At 43.3% G+C, this 25,000-nt stretch overlaps 1 protein-coding gene across 2 annotated transcripts in view; it reads right to left on the reverse strand.

The window, feature by feature from the left end:
* Positions 1-14,572, reverse strand: part of LOC117478779 (mucin-2) — a 62,008-nt gene extending 47,436 nt beyond the window's left edge. For both annotated transcript variants that reach the window (XM_034125682.1, XM_034125681.1), the window contains exons 1-2: positions 14,162-14,572; positions 1-3,534 (exon numbers count right to left, since the gene is read on the reverse strand). The exon at positions 1-3,534 is cut by the window's left edge and continues 1,104 nt beyond it. In XM_034125682.1, the coding sequence (XP_033981573.1) occupies positions 1-2,810 (2,810 nt within the window). In that variant the 5' untranslated portion in view covers positions 2,811-3,534; positions 14,162-14,572. The remainder of the gene's footprint in view (positions 3,535-14,161) is intronic.
* Positions 14,573-25,000: the final 10,428 nt, after the last annotated feature.

Raw genomic sequence — 25,000 nt, forward strand, 5'->3', positions numbered from 1 at the left:
GGTAGCTGATGTGTAGGAGGTGTAGCATTTAATGCATTCTGTGTTGGAGGTCTCATAGTGTCACAGGGGGTTATATTAGGTATTAGAGTGGGGGTAGAACAGGTCAGAGGTGGGGCTATGTTTAAGATAGGGGAGGTGCCGTTTTGGGAGATGCATGATGTTGCATTTGCAGGACCGGTTGATGCATTGTGAAGCTGGTTTGTAACATTTGTGGCCGGAGTTTGAGGTCTAATGGGGTCACAAGGGGTTACAGTTGGAGTAGGGGTGGAACATGTCAGAGGAACTGGTGGTGCTATGGTTGGGATAGGGAAGGTGCAGTTTTGGGTGATGCATGATGGTGCATTTGTAGGAGGTGTAGCGTTCAAAGCATTGTGCAGCTGAGGCGTGACCTTTGTCGCAGGAGTTTGAGGTCTAATGGGGTCACAGGGGGTTATATTAGGGGTTAAAGTTGGGGTAGGGGTAGAGCAGGTTAAGGGAGAAAATGATAATATGTTTGGGATAGGGGAGGTGCAGTCTTGGGTGATGCATGATGTTGCATTTGCAGGACCGGTTGATGCATTGTGAAGCTGGTTTGTAACATTTGTGGGTGGGGTTTGAGGTCTAATGGGGTCACAGGGGTTTATATTAGGGGTTAAAGTTGGGGTAGGGGTGGAACATGTCAGAGGAACTGGTGGGGCTATGTTTGGTATAGGGGAGGTGCAGTTTTGGGTGATGGACAGTGTTGCATTTGTAGGAGCTGTAGCGTTCAAATCATTGTGCAGCTGATGCGTGACCTTTGTAGAAGGAGTTTGAGGTCTAATGGGGTCACAAGGGGTTACAGTTGGAGTAGGGGTGGAACTGGTCAGAGGAACTGGTGGTGCTATGGTTGGGATAGGGGAGGTGCAGTCTTGGGTGATGCATGATGGTGCATTTGTAGGAGGTGTAGCGTTCGAAGCATTGAGCAGCTGACGCGTGACCTTTGTAGAAGGAGTTTGAGGTCTAATGGGGTCCCAAGGGGTTATATTAGGTGTTAAAGTTGGGGTAGGGGTGGAACAGGTTAGGGGAGCTGACAATACTGTGGTTAGGATAGGGGAGGTGCAGTTTTGGGTGATGCATGATGGTGCATTTGTAGGTGGTGTAGCGTTTGAAGCATTGTGCAGCTGATGTGTTACTTTTGTGGCAGGAGTTTGAGGTCTAACGGGGTCCCAAGGGGTTATATTTGGGGTTACAGATCGAGTCGGGGTGGAACAGGTTAAGGGAGAAGGTGATACTATGTTTGGGATAGGGGAGGTGCAGTTTTGGGTGATGCATGATGGTGCATTTGAGGGAGGACTGGAGCAAACAACAGCTACATTTGGAGTCGAAGGTGGTGACACAACCGTATAATAAGGGATCGGGTGTTGGAGGACCGTAGGAGAAGAAGTGGAGCAGGGAATGGAAAGTGCAATTGGTGGAGGTGCAGTTGAGCAAGGGGGTTTGACGCAGTGTTCAGGGGTTTTTACAGGTGACGGGGAGGTACAGTAAGGCACAATAGTTATTTGGGTGGTGGGATGCGGGGATACAGGACTCTCCGATTGATTTTGCATGGAGCTCAGAGAGACTGTCGGAGGTGCGGAAGCACAGGGGCTGCAGGTTTGTGTCTGGATGGTGCAAGGTTCATGATTTGGAAGCGAGTCTGTTTGTATTTGGGTGGTGCATGGCTCAGAATGGGCGGTTCTAATTGTGCATTGTTTCTCAATCACCGGGGGAGTTTTCGTTTGGCTCTCAGTTTGACTTTGCGCGGTGCAGAACTTTGAGTCTTGTGGCGGGGAGGGGCTCTCAGTTTGAACTTGAGTGGTGCAGAGTTTGTTATTTGAAGGGGATTTTCTGGGGCTTTCAGTCTGGGTGGGAGTGGTGCAGTGGTGCACTTCCTTCCCAGGATCGCTTGTTGTCCGGTTAAATCGTTTTCTCCTCCGTATCGCTGCGGGGGTGCTGCTGCCCTGGCGCTTGGATCCGTCTCGACTGGCCACCATGGAGCAGTGAAATGCGTCCACGTTGTGAAGCACTGATGGCGGGCAGCTGTGGCGAGAGTTCTTCACCACGCTAACAGCCGATTTAAAGTCCGTCCTGGAGGGTTTCGACCTCCGTTCCACCGCCGTATAATCCCCAGCAGGACCGTTATGATCCTTGGACGCCGACACGTGGTTGTGGGCGAGATACTCATCCTGCGAATCGTGTTCGTCATCGCCATCCATCCCCCGCGAATCCCCGAGGCTTTGACTACGAGTGTGTGAGGACTTCTTCAAGCATGGGGAGGTCTGGATGGCGATGGCGGTGCTGGTGCTCGCGTTCGTCCTCCGTGTCATCGGTAAAGTCAAGAAGTTGGGCTGCGGTGGAGCCCAGCATCGACGCGTCGGCCCTGGAGTCAACGGATGAGGCGGGGCTCTCGCTAAGAAAGCAGCCACCACCTCTATAGTACTCGCCATATCCCCACGAACAACCCCAACCACGGACGTTTGCTCAGGTAGAGTCCGCGGTCCGTCCCTGTCCATCCACGGTTTTGGCGACCTGTGTTTTCGGAGAGGATGCGGGCTGTCACAATCAGGCCTTGGGTGGCTGTTGTGTTCTCCGGTGCCGCTGTTTCCGCTGCTGCTGCTGCCATCTTCCAGGTCTTTGAAGCGGACCTGGTGCGTTCGGTTTCTGCGGCGCTTGAGGCGGCTCTCGATGTCTGGGGAGTCGCGGTTGAGCAGCACCGAGCGTACGGTCATCGTCCCGGGAAGCTTGTCGGCCAACGTGGTGCTCTTGCCGTTGGTTTGGCCCGTGAGCACGTGGTTGGGCTCTTTGCTCACCATGTCTCTGGTTTCTCTCGCTGCCCCAACATCCACAGTCTGTTTGATGTCGTGAAGGCTTAGATGTGTCAGTGCGGCAACAAGGAAAGCGATCCCCTCTTTACTATATTGTCATCACAACAGTGCACAGTTGATTGACTGAGTTTCATCACAGAGTTGTGTGCAGGTTTTCTCAAATCTGCACACCAAGGACTTCCTCTGCAGCTAAAAGATTGTCCTCCGGAAAGGATTCACAGTTCAAGAATATTTTAAGCACAGTAAGTACAAATTAAGTGTAGATCACCGTGATCATTGCTTACCCCTAGAATTAATCTACCTCGTACAAAAATATATGCAGCATCAGATACTCTTTAGCATGTAAAGAGTGTACGTTCACTCCCATATCTTCTCAAGTTGTCCACTTATTTCTCTTTGAATTTCCAGGGAGACGAACTCTTCAGACCGGTAAATAAGCTGGGAGGAAGGAAATGCAGCCTGTCCATCTTTCTGCGTCACATCAGCTCGTCAACTTGGCAGATACTCAGTCTCCACCTGCTTTGTCCCCTGGGCCCTCGGGTGATTGGATGCCCAAAGTACGGGGCCGGCCTGCAGACTTCCCCATAATGGCCTATCTATTTCAACTTCTTTTTTTGTTCTCCTTTGCTTTGGACTTTATCTCTCGCTCTTCTTTTCTTAGCTCTTCTCTCGATGACTCATCCTCTCATGGTTTGAAACACAGCGTGAGTTCCTGAAGAGAGCAAGAAACAAAAAAGAAAAAGAAAGGAGAGTAAGACACTGTAATTGTTTCCATATTATTGCATTTCCATTCAAACAGATATCGCGCCGGCTCCTGGGGGATAATGGAGATATCAGATATGGCAGCTATTTTAAAAATGCATGAGAGCGAGGTCAACACATGAATGGGAAAAGAAGACATCAATTCAGGAAATGTAATGAAAGGATGTAGGCGGCAGAAGGAAGGAGAGGACAGGAAAAGCACACGAGGTATATCATCAGCGATAGAAGAATATCCACAAAAGATATAAGACAAAAGAGAGATTATAATCAAGGCCTATTCACATTGACTGAAGGTGACACTTGTGTATTTTGTATTCCCTTCATGTAGGCTTACCTTTTTTATATCTAATGTCTGTCTTTTGTATGTATGCAGGGTTACTTGTAAAATCGTGTATCATAATGTAACCTGATTGCTTTCCCTTACTATTGGATTAGCTCATTATCAAATGCAAATAAATAGAAATATCAATAAGATGTTTTTTTTTTACTTAAAGTGGACCTATCATGCTATATTTGAATAATATAGTGTAGGACCATACCTATATAAGGCATATTTATACTTTTTTTTTTCAAAATACCAAACAGATCATGCATTTTAGCCATGCCTCATTTTGCTCAATTTCACATTTTTTAGCTCTGTTTTTGCAAGGGCTGATTCAGTGAGAACAGCACCACCTACAGGCCTGGCATATGTACTACAGCGTCTCCAGCGCTTTAGAACGGCAATGGCCGTGGCTGTCTCCTCCTGATTGGTGGAGTTGGCCCAATAGCCGTAGCGCCACCGTCCTGACGTCAGGACAGTGTTCAAATCTGGATCAGTTTTTATCAGATCCGTTGCAGCCCCTTTTTTAGAGATTTGGGTATGGAGGAAAATAGAGAGGGTTGTGTTTTCTGACACTTGGTGAGTTCCCTGGAACACCGGGGACACATATTCATGTATAAAAGACGTACAAAAGTGCATTTTGCATGATCGGTCCCCTTTAAGTATTAAGCCCTATTCTGCTTTTTGTGGGTTTCCCTTTCCTGTAGTGTGTTCTATGGGTTTGTGTGCATGTAAATGGTCTGCAAAGACTAAAATCTCTCCCACACACTCCTCCCCCTGCCTGAAACGCCTTCTAAGAGCATGTCAATATGTCACAGTAGAGGCATTAAATACTAATATGAACCTGAAAACGAGGAACTTTGGGATTTTAACCTTTGCAGACCGTTTACATGCACACAAACCTACAGTAAATAACACACTACAGGAAAGGGAACAACCAAAAGAGCTCAATCTCATCACCCTCACGTTGTTGTTATATGCTGAAGAAGGTAAGAATGTAAACAACTAATTATACATTAATTGAATATGAGCAGATACCGTATGCTGTTGTTTTTTTAATAAACCTGCCTGCACCATTTTCAATTTGCACCTTTTTTTTGTCTTTTCTAACTTTTCCCCGTGTCATTTTTTATCCAATTGTATTAGAATTCGTGTATCCAGTTACATGTAATCCCCCACCCTGTATGCATGCACGTACTTCAGTGTTATTCATTGTTGTTTCTGCTCTGGGCTCAGTGAGTTATTCCTCCTGTGTGTGTGTTTTACAGATTTCTCTTCCCCTCCATGTTGAACAGCCCTGTTATCAGTCCTTGATGATGTGCCATGGTGACATCCTTTCTGATTCATCTGGTCACTGTGCGACAGCCTGCCTGCCTCGCTGTATTCAGTAGTATGTTCTCGTCAGTCTGATTCTGCGGCCTCTTCGTGACGATCTATGGCCTTGATACGTATATATATATAAATCACTTCCACTTCCTGTCTGTGCCACTGGCAGTCGGCTGCCGTTTGCATTGCACCATCGATGGATCCTTGTGATATCCTGACAGTGACAGGATAATTCAGCGTGCCGTTTCTCTACCTCCTCTTTTAGGGCGGGGGGGGGGGGTTAATTAGTGACTCCTTCACAGATCCCAGGTTATTTAGGGAGAGAGATACCCAAAGGGGCTGCCACTTTTATTTATGTCCACTGTTTTCCTCTGTTTTCTTTCTCGGGCTCTGAAGAGGAGGATCTTTGTCACAACCGCGCCCCCACTGTCAACCCCTTTAAAAAAACATGGTTATTAGGATTAATTATGATTAAAGTCAGAGCCGACAGAGCCTCGAGGGGAAATATCAACCACACACACTCAGAAATATTAATGCATTTACAAACAAACCATGGGATTCCTTGTCATTTTAATTTCTTATCAGTAAGCAAATGGAAGACAGTTCACTTACTGGATATAGGGGCTGACACACAAATGCAAATGTATATTTATAGCGTACTACAATCCGTTCGTATGGAGGCCGACCTGTGCAAACCCGCAACAACGGCCCAAATAACATCAATTAGGAGAAACACGCAGCAGTTTCCAAAACGTTGCAAATACAAAGTCATCTTCACCAACTTGACAACACATGAGCAGCGTTTACTAAAAGCTGCAGAAACCAAACGCTGCAAGAAGTTCAAAACACAACGGAGACCAGGGGACACTAAAAAGTGACGCACACAGCTGGAGACCAGGGGACAATAAAAAGTGACGCACACAGCTGGGAGACCAGGGGACACTAAAAGTGACGCACACAGCTGGGAGACCAGGGGACACTAAAAAGTGACGCACACAGCTGGGAGACCAGGGGACACTAAAAAGTGACGCACACAGCTGGGAGACCAGGGGACACTAAAGAGTGACGCACACAGCTGGGAGACCAGGGGACACTAAAAAGTGACGCACACAGCTGGGAGACCAGGGGACACTAAAGAGTGACGCACACAGCTGGGAGACCAGGGGACACTAAAAAGTGACGCACACAGCTGGGAGACCAGGGGACACTAAAAAGTGACGCACACAGCTGGGAGACCAGGGGACACTAAAGAGTGACGCACACAGCTGGGAGACCAGGGGACACTAAAAAGTGACGCACACAGTTGGAACTGGAGCGCTTGGTGACGTTCAGGATTATAAAGCTGAACAACTGTCTCTGTTGTTGGAAACTTACCTCAAATGTTTGATGGTCTTATTTAAAAAATGTGATCACTTGACTCCTTCTGATGTTACTGCAGATCTGCTGTAAGCTAGCTAGCTAACGTAGCTCATTTCAGATATACTGACAAACACTTACGGAACGTCCACACGGCAGCGGTGCGTTGAAGCTTGCCGGTGGGCGTGTCTGGTGCGCGACCAACAACCGATCACATGAATCTCCCGCCCCGGACACACAAGCACGCGGTTTGATTGGCTAGCGCTTGTACTGGCATATGATTTGATTGGCTAGCGCTTCCGTCGACGCTTGAAAAGTTGAACTTTTCTCAACTTTCGAAGCGAGCAACGGAGGCAAAGCGACGCGAGGGAACCACAATGCAGTTCGGCAAAGCTTGACGTCACCCCGTTCAAAGTGAATGGGAAGCGTCTCCGTTGAAGCACGCGACGGAGCCGTGTGGACGTACCGTTACAGTTATGAGACGACTAACTCTGAACCAGCTGTGTGCGTCACTTTTTAGTGTCCCCTGGTCTCCCAGCTGTGTGCGCCACTTTTTAGTGTCCCCTGGTCTCCCAGCTGTGTGCGTCACTTTTTAGTGTCCCCTGGTCTCCCAGCTGTGTGCGTCACTTTTTCGTGTCCCCTGGTTCAGTTGTGTTTTGAGCTTCTTGCAGCGTTTATTTTATGCAGCGCTTTCAGTAAATGCTGAGAATGCTTCCTGAAGTTGGTGAAGATGTTTCTTAATGTGTTTGGGCAAATTTGTGTTTTTACATTTGCATCGTTTCTGAAACTGCGGCACGTCTCTCCTAATGGAAATGTTTTGAGCTGTTGTAGATGCGTTTGCACCTGTCGGCCTCCGTACTTTTGACCTTGATGATTTCTTTCCTGGATAAAACCATGTTTCCTGTCCTCCTATTTTTTCATTATCCCATTTAACAGCGTCTGCCAGTCTTCCTAGCCATTTCTGGTAAAAAGCACTCTCCTTTAAACATTCACCATGACAGATTTCCTCCACCAGTCTCAGGACCATTAGCCTTACTCATTCTCTGGGTGCCATCCTGATCCTACCCTCTCACTTTCCATCGTTCCTCCATCTGCTCCTTCTCCTTTTTTATACACCACTGTCACTTAGATCTTTCTTCCTCTTCCTCCACCATCACTCGCTCAGCTGCAATCTCCCCCGCTGCCTCTCTTTGTCCCTCCTTTCACAGTTCCTCCATCTCGGCCCGCAAACTACCTTCGGATCAAAATTTACGCTGACAGTTTAATGAATCCGGACCCTCTTAATGCTGCGCGGGCTTCGCTCCTGTGGCTGAGGCTAGCTCTTTCCTACATGTGACATTTTCATGTTGAGCTTTATTGGCAGACAAGAGATAAATCACCCTGCAGGGAGAGGAAGGTGTGCAAAGGCATAATGCCAGCAAGGGTCATAACTCTTTTTCCGTTATTATTTAAGATTTACCACAGACTACTGCTTGCTGCCTGCGTCTGAGACTTACTGTGAATATAGGCTCATATCCTCGTCCCTCTGTGTGTGGTTTTATGGTTATGCATGTGTGTGTGTGTGTGTGCGTGTGCGTGTGGTGATAAAGCTAAGGTCAAGTCTGATCTCACTATGCTGAGCCATGCTGACACTATTGCAGCGTTTCCACTGCTTGCTACGAAACGGCTCTACTCATCTTGACTCACTGATTTTAGGTTTTTCCTTTAGCGACATGTATGAATAGTACTTGTTTACTATTTGAATGCTACATACAGGTGGAAAAAAATATGTGCATGTAAATGGTCTGCAAGGGCTAAGATCCCTGTGTTCCCTCCAGAGAGAGTTTACATACTGATTTACACCTGAACATCAGCAGGAGAGGACTCTTTAAAGTAGAGACACTACATACTGATATACACCTGAACATCAGCAGGAGAGGACTCTTTAAAGTAGAGACAATACATACTGATATACACCTGAACATCAGCAGGAGAGGACTCTTTAAAGTAGAGACACTACATACTGATATACACCTGAACATCAGCAGGAGAGGACTCTTTAAAGTAGAGACACTACATACTGATATACACCTGAACATCAGCAGGAGAGGACTCTTTAAAGTAGAGACACTACATACTGATATACACCTGAACGTCAGCAGGAGAGGACTCTTTAAAGTAGAGACACTACATACTGATATACACCTGAACATCAGCAGGAGAGGACTCTTTAAAGTAGAGACACTACATACTGATATACACCTGAACATCAGCAGGAGAGAACTCTTTAAAGTAGAGACACTACATACTGATATACACCTGAACATCAGCAGGAGAGGACTCTTTAAAGTAGAGACACTACATACTGATATACACCTGAACATCAGCAGGAGAGGACTCTTTAAAGTAGAGACACTACATGCTGATATACACCTGAACATCAGCAGGAGAGGACTCTTTAAAGTAGAGACACTACATACTGATATACACCTGAACGTCAGCAGGAGAGGACTCTTTAAAGTAGAGACACTACATACTGATATACACCTGAACGTCAGCAGGAGAGGACTCTTTAAAGTAGAGACACTACATACTGATATACACCTGAACATCAGCAGGAGAGGACTCTTTAAAGTAGAGACACTACATACTGATATACACCTGAACATCAGCAGGAGAGGACTCTTTAAAGTAGAGACACTACATACTGATATACACCTGAACATCAGCAGGAGAGAACTCTTTAAAGTAGAGACACTACATACTGATATACACCTGAACATCAGCAGGAGAGGACTCTTTAAAGTAGAGACACTACATACTGATATACACCTGAACATCAGCAGGAGAGGACTCTTTAAAGTAGAGACACTCCATACTGATATACACCTGAACATCAGCAGGAGAGGACTCTTTAAAGTAGAGACACTACATACTAATATACACCTGAACGTCAGCAGGAGAGGACTCTTTAAAGTAGAGACACTACATACTGATATACACCTGAACATCAGCAGGAGAGGACTCTTTAAAGTAGAGACACTCCATACTGATATACACCTGAACGTCAGCAGGAGAGGACTCTTTAAAGTAGAGACACTACATACTGATATACACCTGAACATCAGCATATTATGCACTCTTAAAACCTTGTACCAAAGATGAAGGAAAATCTCTACCACGTAGTTGAAAAATGACAAAACACAAGCCCCCCAGAGTGTGGTTGTGCAGATCTAATAATATTCTCTTTATATTTCTCAAAAGGTTTTCAGGGATGTAGAAAATTGCATCCACGCCAATAACACACCTTTGGGTCTCCCTGTGCCGAGGCGCAGAGGAAGGTGCTGTGGAATTGTTATGTAAAGCCATGTCAGATCGCATTGTCTAGGCCACACTTAAAATTGTCAGACAGGACTGAGATGAAGAGGAGGCACAGGAGGAAGAGGAGGGTTATATTTAGAGATGCTACTGTGAATAAAGCAGGAGGAAGAGGAGGCGGAGGGAGGAACCCCTGGCAGCAGAGGAAATGTCATGGTTAGGGTTCAGTGAAGTGGTAAATCAGGAGCATCAGCGTGTCGGGGCGTTTAAGGGTGAGCTGGAGAGGAACAAAGAAACGCTATATGATCAGTTATTGGCCCTGTGAGCAAAGGGAAGGTAAGAGTAACACCTGCACTCTGTCACAGGGATTTAGAGCTCACACAACACATGCACAGTGCACCAGCCTGTGTGCTGTTGTCCAAACACATCTCACATTCAGGGACAGCTCCTTGAGAGTCGCCCGTAGAGGGATATTCTGTGAGGTAAGCAGAACAGCAAAGCGCAGCACGGCAGTGTCTCCAACAGAAGGGTTTTATTTGATACAATAAAAACAGCAAGCACAAAAAAAAAATGCAGATGTAAGCCCATAAAGGGCGGCGTAGGCACAAAGACGTGTAAACAGATCTCCATGCATCCATAAGCAAAGCTGGAGCAAGAGACCCTCAGAACCTCGCTTTGACACACTGCTTTTAGAAATCATTTTACATTTGATAAGTAAAGTATGTGAAATTCCTTCACTGCTGAGAGCTGAAACAGCGTTACTGAAGCAGCCGCCTCTGACTGATGAAATCTTAAAGCCTGATCATGCTCAACAGCAAATTAAATCACACAAACACAAATTAAATTGTTAACTCATTATACCCGAGGCCACACATTGTTATTCCTGTCAGACAACTTGTTTGAGATGTGAAGGCTGCTTCGTTTGTTTGTTTGTTTGTTTGTGACTGTCAGCACAGGAAGCCATATTTACCAGACACTAGCTGCACTTTTATGGTAGCATACTAGTAGAAGAAGAACCATTGTATATTCCGCTAACAGAAAGCTTGAAGGTTTTTCTTTCTCACAACAAAATAGAGCTATTGTGTTCAGCACCCCGGCTGAGGAAGCCTACCTGCATATCACTTTTGCAGCCCTCGACACCAGAAATACCAAACGTTTGAAACTAAATGGTGTGCAAAGGCTAAAATCCCCGTGTTCCCTCCAGAGGGAGTTTCTCTCCCACACAAACCTTGTATGTTTCTCTCGCTCTCTAACCTCTATTGTTCCAGTACAAATATGTCAACGCTGCCCTGTCCTTTAAACAAACACAAAGTCATCGTGCCGCTCATCACTCAGACGGCTGCTTCTCGTTTCCTTGAAGGAGGACGGATTACTTTTACCTCGAGAGCCAGCGATGGTTTGTTCCATCTGTCCTCTTTCGGACCAAAATCCTCTGACTAATATGCAATCCCTACATGTAGGCCAATGGATTGTGATAAGCACACTTAGCCAACTGTGAGCACATTTGAGGATGCACGGGAATCTGTGGAAGATCAAACATTGTTGACTAGTAATGTAATGCACTCTATGCGACAGTATCTTGTTATTTATTTTATTTAAGTATTGCCTGTTCTGCAAAACCCTCTGAATATTTGTACACAAGCTAACTGTCAGTATACACAGCTTTCCACTTGAACAATACTGCACATATTTATTTAGTATTTAGTTATAGTATACTTAACGTCATGTAAATATGTGTCCAAATCCTATATGTATAATACATTTTGTTATCGTTTTTTTATAATAGTTATTATTTTGTGGTTGTTTTTCTGACCTTGTATCTTCTTTAACTGTGAATGCACCAAGACACATTCCTCCTATGTGTACACCTACTGTTTCTGATTCTTTCCTTTATGCAGATTCAGAGAGGTTTATCTTCCAAACACTCCACAGATACAAAGATTGATGTGTCCGGTTCACAGCAGCCTGCAATGTCCCTGTCCAAACTGATGTCCCAAGAGAACATCACAGTGTGTCCCTTAGAAAGCCGAGCTGCTGTCAGTCCAACAGAAACACCTGCAGACAGACACATTCATAGAGCCAGTGAAAGTTAGGGACTACTTCAACTTCTAAATGAAGTGTTGGAAGACACTGACATGTGAAAAGGAGGAAAGAGGATGCTGGGAGATGGAGGATAGCGGACCCTTAGGGGTAGGGCTGTGCGATTATGGCAAAAATCATAATCACGATTATTTTGGTCAATAATTGATATCACGATTATTAAATACGATTATTCATGACTTTGAAAACATCCATTTATTGCACTTTTAAATACAAATAATAATTTGAACAGTATCTTTTTAACTGTTGATTTCCCTGAACGTATAATTCAACTGAAAAACCAACACAAAAATAAATAAAATGATACATTTATATCTACATTTAAATAAATAATATAAAAATAATAAATACCAATAAACAAGATCAACAAATATTTTGGGGCGCACTTCCACAAGCTACTAAACATATATAAATATGATAAATACATTTGATCAAATATGTTGCAGTGCACTGTCACAACCTAGCAAAGCAAAATAATCGTTTTTTTCGATTATGTTGTTTTCGTAATTGTGGCAGGCCAAAATCGTAATTGCGATTAAAATACGATTAATTGCACAGCCCTACTTAGGGGTGTCAAACATACGTGACTAAACGTACAAACATACCTGAGGGACAAAACTGGTCTTTTAACTGCAATATTCACAACTTCTATGTACACATTTGATTTACATGGAGGGGGTAACTGGACCTTCTTCCTTAACAGTTCCCACTTTAGTGTGGTATGCTGGTGTGTTGTCGTGGTTACTACACAGGTGTGGGAATGAATGTGAAATCATTTATAGATCCTGACTTCATCATAAAGTAAAAAACGATATTGCTCAGTTCCAGATACCGGGGACTAAATGTCGTTGTAGCTACTCTGTGATCTGTTGTAAGGCAGATGTGTAAATGGTAAACTAAAACAGTTGCACTTATCTTTCATGAGAAATGTCAGGTTGTTCATAATGTTTTATTAAAAGATAGTTCGTTAAATGTGAGCCTTTCAGAATGTATGAAGCAAAACAAAGGGAACCATTTGTAGTTATGTATAGTTTATTATTAAGCTATGATGTTACTGCTCAGACCCTCTGGAGATCACATTGGTCTGAATGTGGCCCCTGGACTAAAGATGAGTTTGAGACCACTGCATTAAAACACGAGGTAAACAGTGCAGTGTGGAGAACAGGAACACACAGCATTAACAGCAGCGTCCCCTCACACCTGCGCAGGGACAGTGTGTGTGCATGCATGCGTGAGAGAGTGTGTGTGCAATTACATTTGTATCACGCGTGTCAATGACAAGATTGCTATGAGAGTTAATTGAGCCTCGTGGAGGGTTTGCAAATGTAAACGCATAATGTGAAGCACTCTAATATTATTGAAATGCATTAACAATTTCACACGCTGCTTGAAAATGAAATGAAACCAGAACGAACACACACACACACACACACACACACACACAGAGAGAGAGAGAGATCCATACAAATGGAATTCCCTCACTCAGTGCCGCCTCCTCCTCAAACTTTCTGCGTACCACCCCCCACCACACACACACACACACATTCATGACAAATACGCAATGAAAGCACGCTGCAGGAATCTGTAAAGCTACATCACTGACACACCAATCTAAGCCCCTCACTCTTTAAAAGCTGCACAATCTCAGGGAAATAACTCCCACACCTGCAGTCAGACACACACACACACACACACATTATATATTATGTGGTATTGTTGGAGATCCCTGGGACTGCACTGTAGCTACTGTGCATGTCACAATAAAGCCTTTGAACACACACACACACACACACACACACACACACACACACACACACACACACCTTTTTTAAATGTGTTTTATTGTGTTATATATATTATGTTGCATTGTTGGAGACCCCTGGGACTGCACTGTAGCTACTGTGCATATCACAATAAAGCCTTTGAATTTATAAATACAGGCACGCACACACACACACACACACACACACACCTGCCAAACACATAAACAAAATGCATGCATGCACGTGTGTGTGCACCAGAGAGGACGTGCACTGCCTCTCTCTCCGTCTCTCCGTCCAGCTGACAGAAAGTAAATACTGGTTGCCTTCTGCACAAAATCAAAACAGATACTTGTGTGATGTTGAAACCCTGGGCTTGTGATGCTGAGAGGAGGCTGAAACTGAGTCACACATACCTCATCTTTCTCCCCCCTCTGTGGCTCCTCTCCCTCCCACAAACGCTCCTCTTCTCCTCCGCTATTCCTTCACGTTTCCTCCATCCCTCCGGCGTTCATGTTTGCTCTTATCCCCACCTCTCGGTCACAGCCTCACACCCCTCTGTTTGCAGTCCATCTGTCTCCCCCTTTCCCTCTCCCCCTGTCCTCTCTGCTTTGTATCTTCTTCTTGTTCTATCTCCCTTCCTCCCGTGGATTCCTGGCTTTCACGTGGGAACCTTTCCGTCCATCCTGCTGCCTCGCTGCTGTCTGTAAGTGGAAGTGAATGGACAGGAGGGGGAGCAAGAAGACAAGAGTGAGCAAACAGCCAGTTATCCTCTCACTTCCCCCCGTCTTCCCTCTCTCCCCCTTTCTCTCTGCGTCTCTCCATCATGACCTCCCCTCTGTGTCGCCATGCAAGCCCCTGTATCCTTGTGAGGGAGGGAGGGAGGGAGGGAGAGGTGGAGCTATAGTGAGTCGGTCTAATTAAAAAGCAGAGTATGTACAGCTGCAGAGAGGGGAGGAGAGAGGGGAGGAAAGGGGGCGGGACTAAGGGACAGAAAGGGGAGGAAATGAGCGGCGATTGAGAGGGTTACTTTAAAAAGTAATCTGTTACAAGTTACATGTCCAAAAATGTATAAAAAGGCATAATAAAGGGACTTCAAATAAAAAAATAAAATCTAGTCTTTGAGTATCAAAATAAAAAAGTAATCTGATTGCTTTATTTTAGATTACCTCAATATCAAATCAATGCAAATAAAAACAAGAGAAAATAAATAAAATAATGTTTATCTTAAAGGTGGGTAGGTAATTCACTTCAGAAACACTTTTTGTTATATTCCATGGAATGCTCTTAACATCCCGATAGCAATGAATATATTAAAGGTGGGGTAGGTAATTTTGGAGAAACCAGCTCGAGATCGCTAGAATTTGAAAATACACAGCCGGAAAAAATCTGCCACTTCCTTATAGAGCCCCTCCTCCAACACACACGAACGCACACATGACCAATGAGGGCACGAGATAAGTTTGTGCACAGATGGAAGGCTGACAGGCAGGTAGGCCATCCAGTTATTTTAGTCGGGCCGGCTCAGATGATTGGTCGTGCTTTTTACAGTATTACAGCTTCCACAGATGACATTTTTTAATGGATTTTTTGTCAAAGCACTTCAGATATTCATTGCTATCGGGATGTTAAGAGCATTCCATGGAATATAACAAAAAGTGTATCTCGAGCCGGTTTCTCAAACTTACCTACCCCACCTTTAAATGCTTTGATAATAAATACATACAATATGTCATCTGTGGAAGCCGTAGTACTGTAAAAAGCACGACCAATCATCTGAGCCGGCCCGGCTAAAATAACTGGATGGCCTACCTGCCTGTCAGCCTTCCATCTGTGCACAAACTTATCTCGTGCCCTCATTGGTCATGTGTGCGTTCGTGTGTGTTGGAGGAGGGGCTCTGTGAGGAAGTCTGAAGGAAGGGGTAGATTTTTTTTCGGCTGCGTACTTTCAAATTCTCACGCACTCTAGCTGGTTTCTGCATTCTTACCAACCCTACCTTTAAGTGTAACAATGTCACCTCAGGTATCTAAGTGTTGTCATGTTTGCCTTGTTTCTTAGAAATGCAAATAAAAAAAATTATATAAAACCAAGATATTTCGTATCAACAATGTAGGAACAGTAATAGTTTACAAAAGATTCAAACATTAATCAAAAGCAGACTGTATTTCCGTTTCATTAATCAGGTGTCCACCTTCTATTAAAATATCATTTCAAATGTATTTATTTGATTTCTTTTTTCTCCTCGTCTGTTTTAGTTTTGTGGGTTTTACTGTGTTTTGTTCTAAATGTTTTGGTATCATCTCACCTGCTGAAAAAAAAAAGAAACATTGACAACTATTTAAAATAAAGAATGGCCTAAATATAAAGGAAATTAATTCAGTATGTCGACCTATAATATATCAACCTTTGTTTATCCTGCTAGTTATCTAAAACATTTTTTATTTAAGAGTAATCTGATGACTTTTTAATGTAATTGTAATTAAATACAGTTCCTTTTTTTGTATCCTGATGACGGGTCTCTCGTGGTGTGAGGTGAGGAAAAGGGGGGAGTTGACAGGAAACAAGGTCAGCAGGAGAGACTGCAGAAAGGTCGTGGAGGGGGGGAGAAAAGGAGGGAGAAAGAAAGGGAGAAGGAGATAGGAACAGACAGGTAGAGTTATTCTAAAGATATCTCCCCTATGGGGGGGGGGGGCGCAGGGTAATAGAGACACATGGACAACAGAGCAAGGTTAAACAGCTGATCTGAATTAACATGCAGGTGTTGTGCACGCATGCTAATGAAAAAGCTTTGAATTAATCAGGGTTTTCATTTAGGGGGGGGGGGGGGTTCTGTGGTCTGTGGTTACGACAATAACAAATTGATTTATCGATCGTTATTCAATTTACAATGCTGCTGCTTCTCCTTCATTGTGTTGGGTTTGTATAGGTCCGAGCAAATGGACGGAGCTCAATATCTGCGCTCAACGTAAACACTTCTAAATACCGGAAAGATCCTGATTTTGCAACCTCGTCGAATTATCAAACAAGATATGATTGCATAGTATATATAATTAGTTACTGTTAAAACCATTCAGGAATTTCAAATACATACATTTTGATTTATTTATGTATTCAATTGTTTTCCCTCTGTCTGAAACCAGAGCCCAGTCTGCTCTGATTGGTTAGCTGGCCCACTCTGTTGTGATTGGTCAACCACTTAGAGATGTCCCGCCTCTTAGCCTATCATGTACAATGTGTTGGAGTGCTAGCCAATAGAGTGCCACAGTGACGCGTCCTAACACCCGGAAGTAAACTCATTCCGGTTCCTTCGACAAAAACGCAATGCAATCTCTCCAGAGGGTTTTGGAAAACATCTGGAAATAAGGTCTGTGGTTGAGACACATTGAAGAGACGGATCACGTTTTGTTCAGCCGGATAATCTCCACATGTCGACCCTACTTTTATAATTTTCTAATCATAAATCTATCGATTAGATCGGTTTTTGTCGAAGGAACCGGAAGTGGTAAACTTGCTTCCGGGTTTTAGGACGCGTCACTGTGGCACTCTATAGGAGCGTGAGTGTTACAAAGTGATGTCATTATTTTACTGAAGTAAACAAAGGAGTTTTGGGCTTTTAGGTAGAGTGTGATAGAGAAACTCCCTCTTGAGTGAACAAAGAGATTTTAGCCTTAGAAGACCATTTACATGCACTAAAACCTATACAATACACTACAGCACACTAAGGCCTCTTTAAGGTGTTTCAATGCGTGGTTCTTGTTTAATAAAGACATCAAAAATGTTCTCTTAATGCTGAAAATGGAAATGGAGCCCATCATCAGCCTGTTGTCACCTGAGGCTGCGAGCACACCTTCAACAGACGGAGAGATACAGTCTACACCTTCATGCCTGAAGGGCTGAGACATCTCATCCCATTTTATCGGCTCTGATCACTTATCTTGTCCCATCTCCTCTCTCTGTCTCTCACTAACATCCCGGTGAATCTCATTTTTAAATCTCTGCCATGTTCCACTTACACACGCTCAGACCTCATTTCTGGGAATCAGCGTTTAAAATGGATTTCAAATAGAATTTCATGGAAAGAGGAACGATTACTCCCACATGATTTAAAGCAGCCTAGCTGAATGAACATGAGGCATAATGGGATATGCATATGGAATACTAGCTATATATTTATATAGAGTCAAGCATGTTATCTATATTACCATAACCCACACATTGCATGGATAACTTTGCATATATCAATTTAAACACACACATCTTACACAAGGGGTAGCGATCGCAGTGGTTCAAATACACATTTGCTAAATCTGGGGAATTAACAAGGGCATGGGCGGACTGGCCATCGGGACGTTCGGGACGAATCCCGATGGGCCGGTACTGAAGTGGGCCGCTCGGACGATGTGGGCCGCTCGGATAAGTCACTAGCACCCCCCCCCCCCCGCCCCCCGCCCCGTCGACAATTTCCTCGCGGTATTGACTTGCGGCACCGAGGTGGGCCGCTCGGATAACTCACTAGCAACCCCCCCCCCCCCCCTGTTGATAATTTACCGAGGTGGGCCGGCGGTACCGAAGTGGGCCGGTCGAGAGTCCTGGGCTGATTTGTAGTCCCAGTCCGCCCCTGAACAAGGGTGTGTTGGTATAACATTTGACATGAAAACAGACTGAATTGGTATCTAGAAATGAAGATAAATTAGGTCACAATAACGTGAAGAAATATGCCTGATCCATAAAGCATTACTTTATTTGGATATCATTAAAACACAGAGCTCCCATTAATCTATGAGATGGTCTGATTGTAATCTATACGCCTACTGCCTGCATTTGCTTTATGGTATTTCCATTTTTTTGTTTCATTTGCTAGTTTTTTTAATTCGGCAGGTGAACCCATTTCTTAATGTGTGTGTGAGCTTAAAGGGGCCCTATTTCATTAGTATGTATCTACTTTAAAGAGTCCTCTCCTGCTGATGTTCAGGTGTATATCAGTATGTAGTGTCTCTACTTTAAAGAGTCCTCTCCTGCTGATGTTCAGGTGTATATCAGTATGTAGTGTTTCTACTTTAAAGAGTCCTCTCCTGCTGATGTTCAGGTGTATATCAGTATGTAGTGTCTCTACTTTAAAGAGTCCTCTCCTGCTGATGTTCAGGTGTATATCAGTATGTAGTGTCTCTACTTTAAAGAGTCCTCTCCTGCTGATGTTCAGGTGTGTATCAGTATGTAGTGTCTCTACTTTAAAGAGTCCTCTCCTGCTGATGTTCAGGTGTATATCAGTATGTAGTGTCTCTACTTTAAAGAGTCCTCTCCGGCTGATGTTCAGGTGTATATCAGTATGTAGTGTTTCTACTTTAAAGAGTCCTCTCCTGCTGATGTTCAGGTGTATATCAGTATGTAGTGTCTCTACTTTAAAGAGTCCTCTCCTGCTGATGTTCAGGTGTATATCAGTATGTAGTGTTTCTACTTTAAAGAGTCCTCTCCAGCTGATGTTCAGGTGTATATCAGTATGTAGTGTCTCTACTTTAAAGAGTCCTCTCCTGCTGATGTTCAGGCGTATATCAGTATGTAGTGTCTCTACTTTAAAGAGTCCTCTCCTGCTGATGTTCAGGTGTATATCAGTATGTAGTGTCTCTACTTTAAAGAGTCCTCTCCTGCTGATGTTCAGGTGTATATCAGTATGTAGTGTCTCTACTTTAAAGAGTCCTCTCCTGCTGATGTTCAGGCGTATATCAGTATGTCGTGTCTCTACTTTAAAGAGTCCTCTCCTGCTGATGTTCAGGTGTATATGTAGTGTCTCTACTTTAAAGAGTCCTCTCCTGCTGATGTTCAGGTGTATATCAGTATGTAGTGTCTCTACTTTAAAGAGTCCTCTCCTGCTGATGTTCAGGTGTATATCAGTATGTAGTGTCTCTACTTTAAAGAGTCCTCTCCTGCTGATGTTCAGGTGTATATCAGTATGTAGTGTCTCTACTTTAAAGAGTCCTCTCCTGCTGATGTTCAGGTGTATATCAGTATGTAGTGTGTCTACTTTAAAGAGTCCTCTCCTGCTGATGTTCAGTTGTATATCAGTATGTAGTGTCTCTACTTTAAAGAGTCCTCTCCTGCTGATGTTCAGGTGTATATCAGTATGTAGTGTCTCTACTTTAAAGAGTCCTCTCCTGCTGATGTTCAGGTGTATATCAGTATGTAGTGTCTCTACTTTAAAGAGTCCTCTCCTGCTGATGTTCAGGTGTATATCAGTATGTAGTGTTTCTACTTTAAAGAGTCCTCTCCTGCTGATGTTCAGGTGTATATCAGTATGTAGTGTCTCTACTTTAAAGAGTCCTCTCCTGCTGATGTGCAGGTGTATATCAGTATGTAGTGTCTCTACTTTAAAGAGTCCTCTCCTGCTGATGTTCAGGTGTATATCAGTATGTAGTGTCTCTACTGTGACATGTCTCCATGCTTTAATGTTCAAAAAGCGCTTTATTTTTCTCTTTTCACCCTCTGTCTGAAACCAGAGCCCAGTCTGCTCTGATTGGACAACCGCTTAGAGATGTCCCGCCCCTTAGCCTGTCACGTACAATGTGTTGGAGCGCTAGCAAATAGGAGTGCGAGTGTTTCATAGTGATGTCATTAGCCTTTGCAGACCATGTACATGCACAGGAACTCACTACAGGAAAGGGAACACCCCTCAAAGCAGAATGGGACCTCTGTAAAAGGTGTCTCTGCTTTGTAGGAAGTGAGGATGATGTTAGAGCTCGTCTGTTGGAAGCAGTCAGCAGGGTGCAGCGGCAGATGGAAGATAATGAAAGCAGAACAGACTCTGTGAGGATCGTAAACAGCCGGCAGAGTCCAGAGAGAGGACCTTGAGTTTACACACGACACAGAGCTTCTGCCGCCGTTTGCTTTATGATCCATTATGTTCTGAGGGTGTTTGAAGCCCTCCACCCTCCTCTGCCGTCCTGCTGGTGATTAAAGTGGAGCTGTGCGCGGCTCAGGGCTTCTTTGAAGAGTTTGAGATTCAGACACAGCAGCTGTCTGTGCACGCTTTGAGAGACGGAACAGATTGTTGATCCTGTTGAGTTCCCTTTAGAGATATTAAAGAGGTTAGTCGTGATCCTTTAGAAATGAATACTAGTTTTATGTTATTAGTTTAAGAGATGAAACTGTGTTGATATCTGGTGATGTCAAGTGAGGTTTACGTTAGCTGCTTACGTAGTGGTGTCGAAGAAGAAGAAAGAGAAGAACAACAACAACAACCAGACACAGAAGAAGAAAAAACCTAATAAATCCAACAAAAATAAATTCAGTTTAAGCAATATTGAAGCAGAAAGGCACAGATATATAGAGTACACGTTGGAAGTGGAACATATTTTTTTCCACTTGCGTTCAAAATTAAACTCATAATTCAATATTAAAAAGTACGGCTTTCTTCCAATCTCTTAGGGTTAGGGTTAGTATTTGATGCAAGTTACAGCTTCTACTCTCATTATAATGTCTACAGTTGAAGTAATACACACATTAAATATAATATATCACAAGAAAAATACAAATAAAAGTTTAATATTGAGATTAGGGGCATCTGATATTATACTCTAATGAATTTACGGCATACTGTTGCCGTCAAAAAAAATACACAAATCTCCAAATGTGGTGCTTTTGAATTTCTTTAGATAAACTCGAGGCTTCCTTTATGGATTGAGTGAATGTTTCAAAATGCAAATCTTAAAATTACATTATTACACAAATGTAGACATGTTCGTGGTCCGAAGAGGATGAAATCAAACACATTGTCTCCTGTTCAATAAGTTTCATCATATATTGGAGGCATTATCATTGAATTAAAGGTGGGGTAGGTCATTTTGGAGAAACCAGCTTGAGTGCGCTAGAATTTGAAAATACACAGCCGGAAGAAATCTGCCACTTCCTCACAGAGCCCCTCCTCCAACACACACGAACGCGCACATGACCAATGAGGGCACGAGATAAGTTTGTGCACAGATGGAAGGCTGACAGGCAGGTAGGCCATCCAGTTATTTTAGCCGGGCCGGCTCAGATGATTGGTCGTGCTTTTTACAGTATTACGGCTTCCACAGATGATATTTTTTTATGGATTTTTTGTCAAAGCACTTAAGATATTCATTGCTATCGGGATGTTAAGAGCATTCCATGGAATATAACAAAAAGTGTATCCGGTTTCTCAAACTTACCTACCCCACCTTGAATTAAGCACACAAATGTGTCCTTTTATAATAAATGATAACAACTCTAGTGCTCCTCTGACTTTCATACAGTTCTATCATCAAGTTTGGAATTTTAATGTGCTCGATACTTTGATTTTTTTAAACCGAACACCAGCAAAAATAATGACATTCTCATCATCAAACAAAGCTTAAAAAAAGCTCCCTGCATATATCCGATCAGATCTCTTCCTCACCAAAGCAGCAGCTCTAGTTTCACAGCGCTCGTTAATCAGCTCTGTGTCTGACGGGCTACAAAAAGTGAATTTTAAGCAGCTCCTTTAATGTACACTCAGATCAAGTCATCAATCAAAGCCTAATACGAGGTTGTAGGAAAAGGGGGACGTGCCTAATGGCGGGATCTAACTGCGGCCATTAACTGAAAAGGTTTTTATTATTGTGCTATCTCAGTTTGAAGCATGATGGATGGGGGGGGGGTGCAGTTATTTGTAAGAAACCTGACTCTTGTCTTTGATCCGAACCGGGGCCCGGGACATTGTCAAAGATCTGAAGCTGGTTTGATGGATGAGGGGACTTTTAACTGCTTTGTTTCTGGGCCGAATGATGACTTTGCTCGGCCGTCCTCTTGTCTGGAAACAAGGCTGGAGGTCAGGAGAGAAACGCCGCTTGGCACAATAATAAATGGGGGAGAAGATGGAGTGTGAGAGCAGAGAGATTTCTGGCTGCTGCTGTGCACCAGAAGGCACTAACAATACATCGCATCGCTCTTAATGCTCGCTGCTCTTGTCCACCCTCAGATAAGTCTTGGAAAGTGACTTACAATAAAGTGGTAAAGCAGTTACAATACATCAGAGAGGAGCAGGGTAACATTAGAGATTTCATTTTGGATGATGCATTTGGGTTAGGATAAAAGGGGGCTTTTTGTGGGTCTCTCTTTCCACCAGGTGGGGATGTTGTTCCTAAAGTGTCAGGGAAGGTTAAACAACAAATAACATCAGCAGGAGAGGACTCTTTAAAGTAGATACACTACATACTGATATACACCTGCACATCAGCAGGAGAGGACTCTTTAAAGTAGGGACACTACATGCTGATATACACCTGAACATCAGCAGGAGAGGACTCTTTAAAGTAGAGACACTACATACACCTGAACATCAGCAGGAGAGGACTCTTTAAAGTAGAGGCACTACATACTGATATACACCTGAACATCAGCAGGAGAGGACTCTTTAAAGTAGAGACACTACATACTGATATACACCTGAACATCAACAGGAGAGAACTCTTTAAAGTAGAGGCACTACATACTGATATACACCTGAACATCAGCAGGAGAGGACTCTTTAAAGTAGAGGCACTACATACTGATATACACCTGAACATCAGCAGGAGAGGACTCTTTAAAGTAGAGACACTAAATACTGATATACACCTGAACATCAACAGGAGAGAACTCTTTAAAGTAGAGGCACTACATACTGATATACACCTGAACATCAGCAGGAGAGGACTCTTTAAAGTAGAGACACTACATACTGATATACACCTGAACATCAGCAGGAGAGGACTCTTTAAAGTAGAGACACTACATACTGATATACACCTGAACATCAACAGGAGAGAACTCTTTAAAGTAGAGGCACTACATACTGATATACACCTGAACATCAGCAGGAGAGAACTCTTTAAAGTAGAGGCACTACATACTGATATACACCTGAACATCAGCAGGAGAGGACTCTTTAAAGTAGAGACACTACATACTGATATACACCTGAACATCAGCAGGAGAGGACTCTTTAAAGTAGAGACACTACATACTGATATACACCTGAACATCAACAGGAGAGAACTCTTTAAAGTAGAGGCACTACATACTGATATACACCTGAACATCAGCAGGAGAGGACTCTTTAAAGTAGAGACACTACATACTGATATACACCTGAACATCAGCAGGAGAGGACTCTTTAAAGTAGAGACACTACATACTGATATACACCTGAACATCAGCAGGAGAGGACTCTTTAAAGTAGAGACACTACATACTGATATACACCTGAACATCAGCAGGAGAGGACTCTTTAAAGTAGAGACACTACATCTTTAGCAGTGAATTAGTGTTTGTAATTATATACATTTTTAAAGTTACCCTCCTAACCCTGGTTATGACTCTGTTTGCTCACGGCTACATGAACTTAATCTATATTTGAGTCATGGGTCTACAGAAACATTAACAGATTAATCACCGGGGCCACGGGGTTCATTGAATACAGATGCAAAATCTGAGACACATTCTTGATCTAATGCATTAAAAATGGTTTTAACATAGCAGGGTTCTCACGTGTTCTGCAGGTCTGTGGTGCTGATCAAGGTGTGATGCAGACACCATGAACCTCATCATGCATTTGGTGTTTTTACATCAGAGGGAACTCTACAGCCTACAGTATATACAGCGTGCCAAAGATTAAAAGAATTTATAATATTAATATATTTTCTAAATGTTGGCAATAATCGTGTTAATTTGGCTTAAAACTTAAAAAACTCTAAATCATATTGCAATTAAAAGAAATTGCATGCAGTTAGGACACATTATCTTTTAATATCTTCGGGTTATTATGAATCCTAATTTTGAAAGATACCTAATTACATTAAAAAATGTATTAAAAAGCTTCAATAAAAAAAGATTGAATAACTACGTTGTGCTGTTCTTTCTCACATGATAATTCCTTTATTTGTAATGAGTCTCTATTTTTCATTTAATCTGACATGAGAGCAAGCTCCACAGATCTTCTAACACGACTCACGTAAGGATATTCATGATTATCCCAAACATTTAAATTCGACAAAATAACTTGTGTAAACACTTACAGGCAGGTCCAGGAATCACGGTGCATCCAATGGGAGGGGGGGGGGGACAGGAAATCCAACATGTTTTAAATCAGAAAGGTAATAAATCCCAGGCTGGAGAACAAAGGGACAAAGCTCATGCTAACGTTGATGAATCAACAAGAGTGAGTGGAAAAGAGCGGCTTAAATACCTGCAGGGTTTGATGAGGAAATGGGGAACAGGTGAG

This window comes from Trematomus bernacchii, unplaced genomic scaffold (assembly GCF_902827165.1).
Source record: "Trematomus bernacchii unplaced genomic scaffold, fTreBer1.1, whole genome shotgun sequence".
Lineage (NCBI taxonomy): Eukaryota > Metazoa > Chordata > Actinopteri > Perciformes > Nototheniidae > Trematomus > Trematomus bernacchii.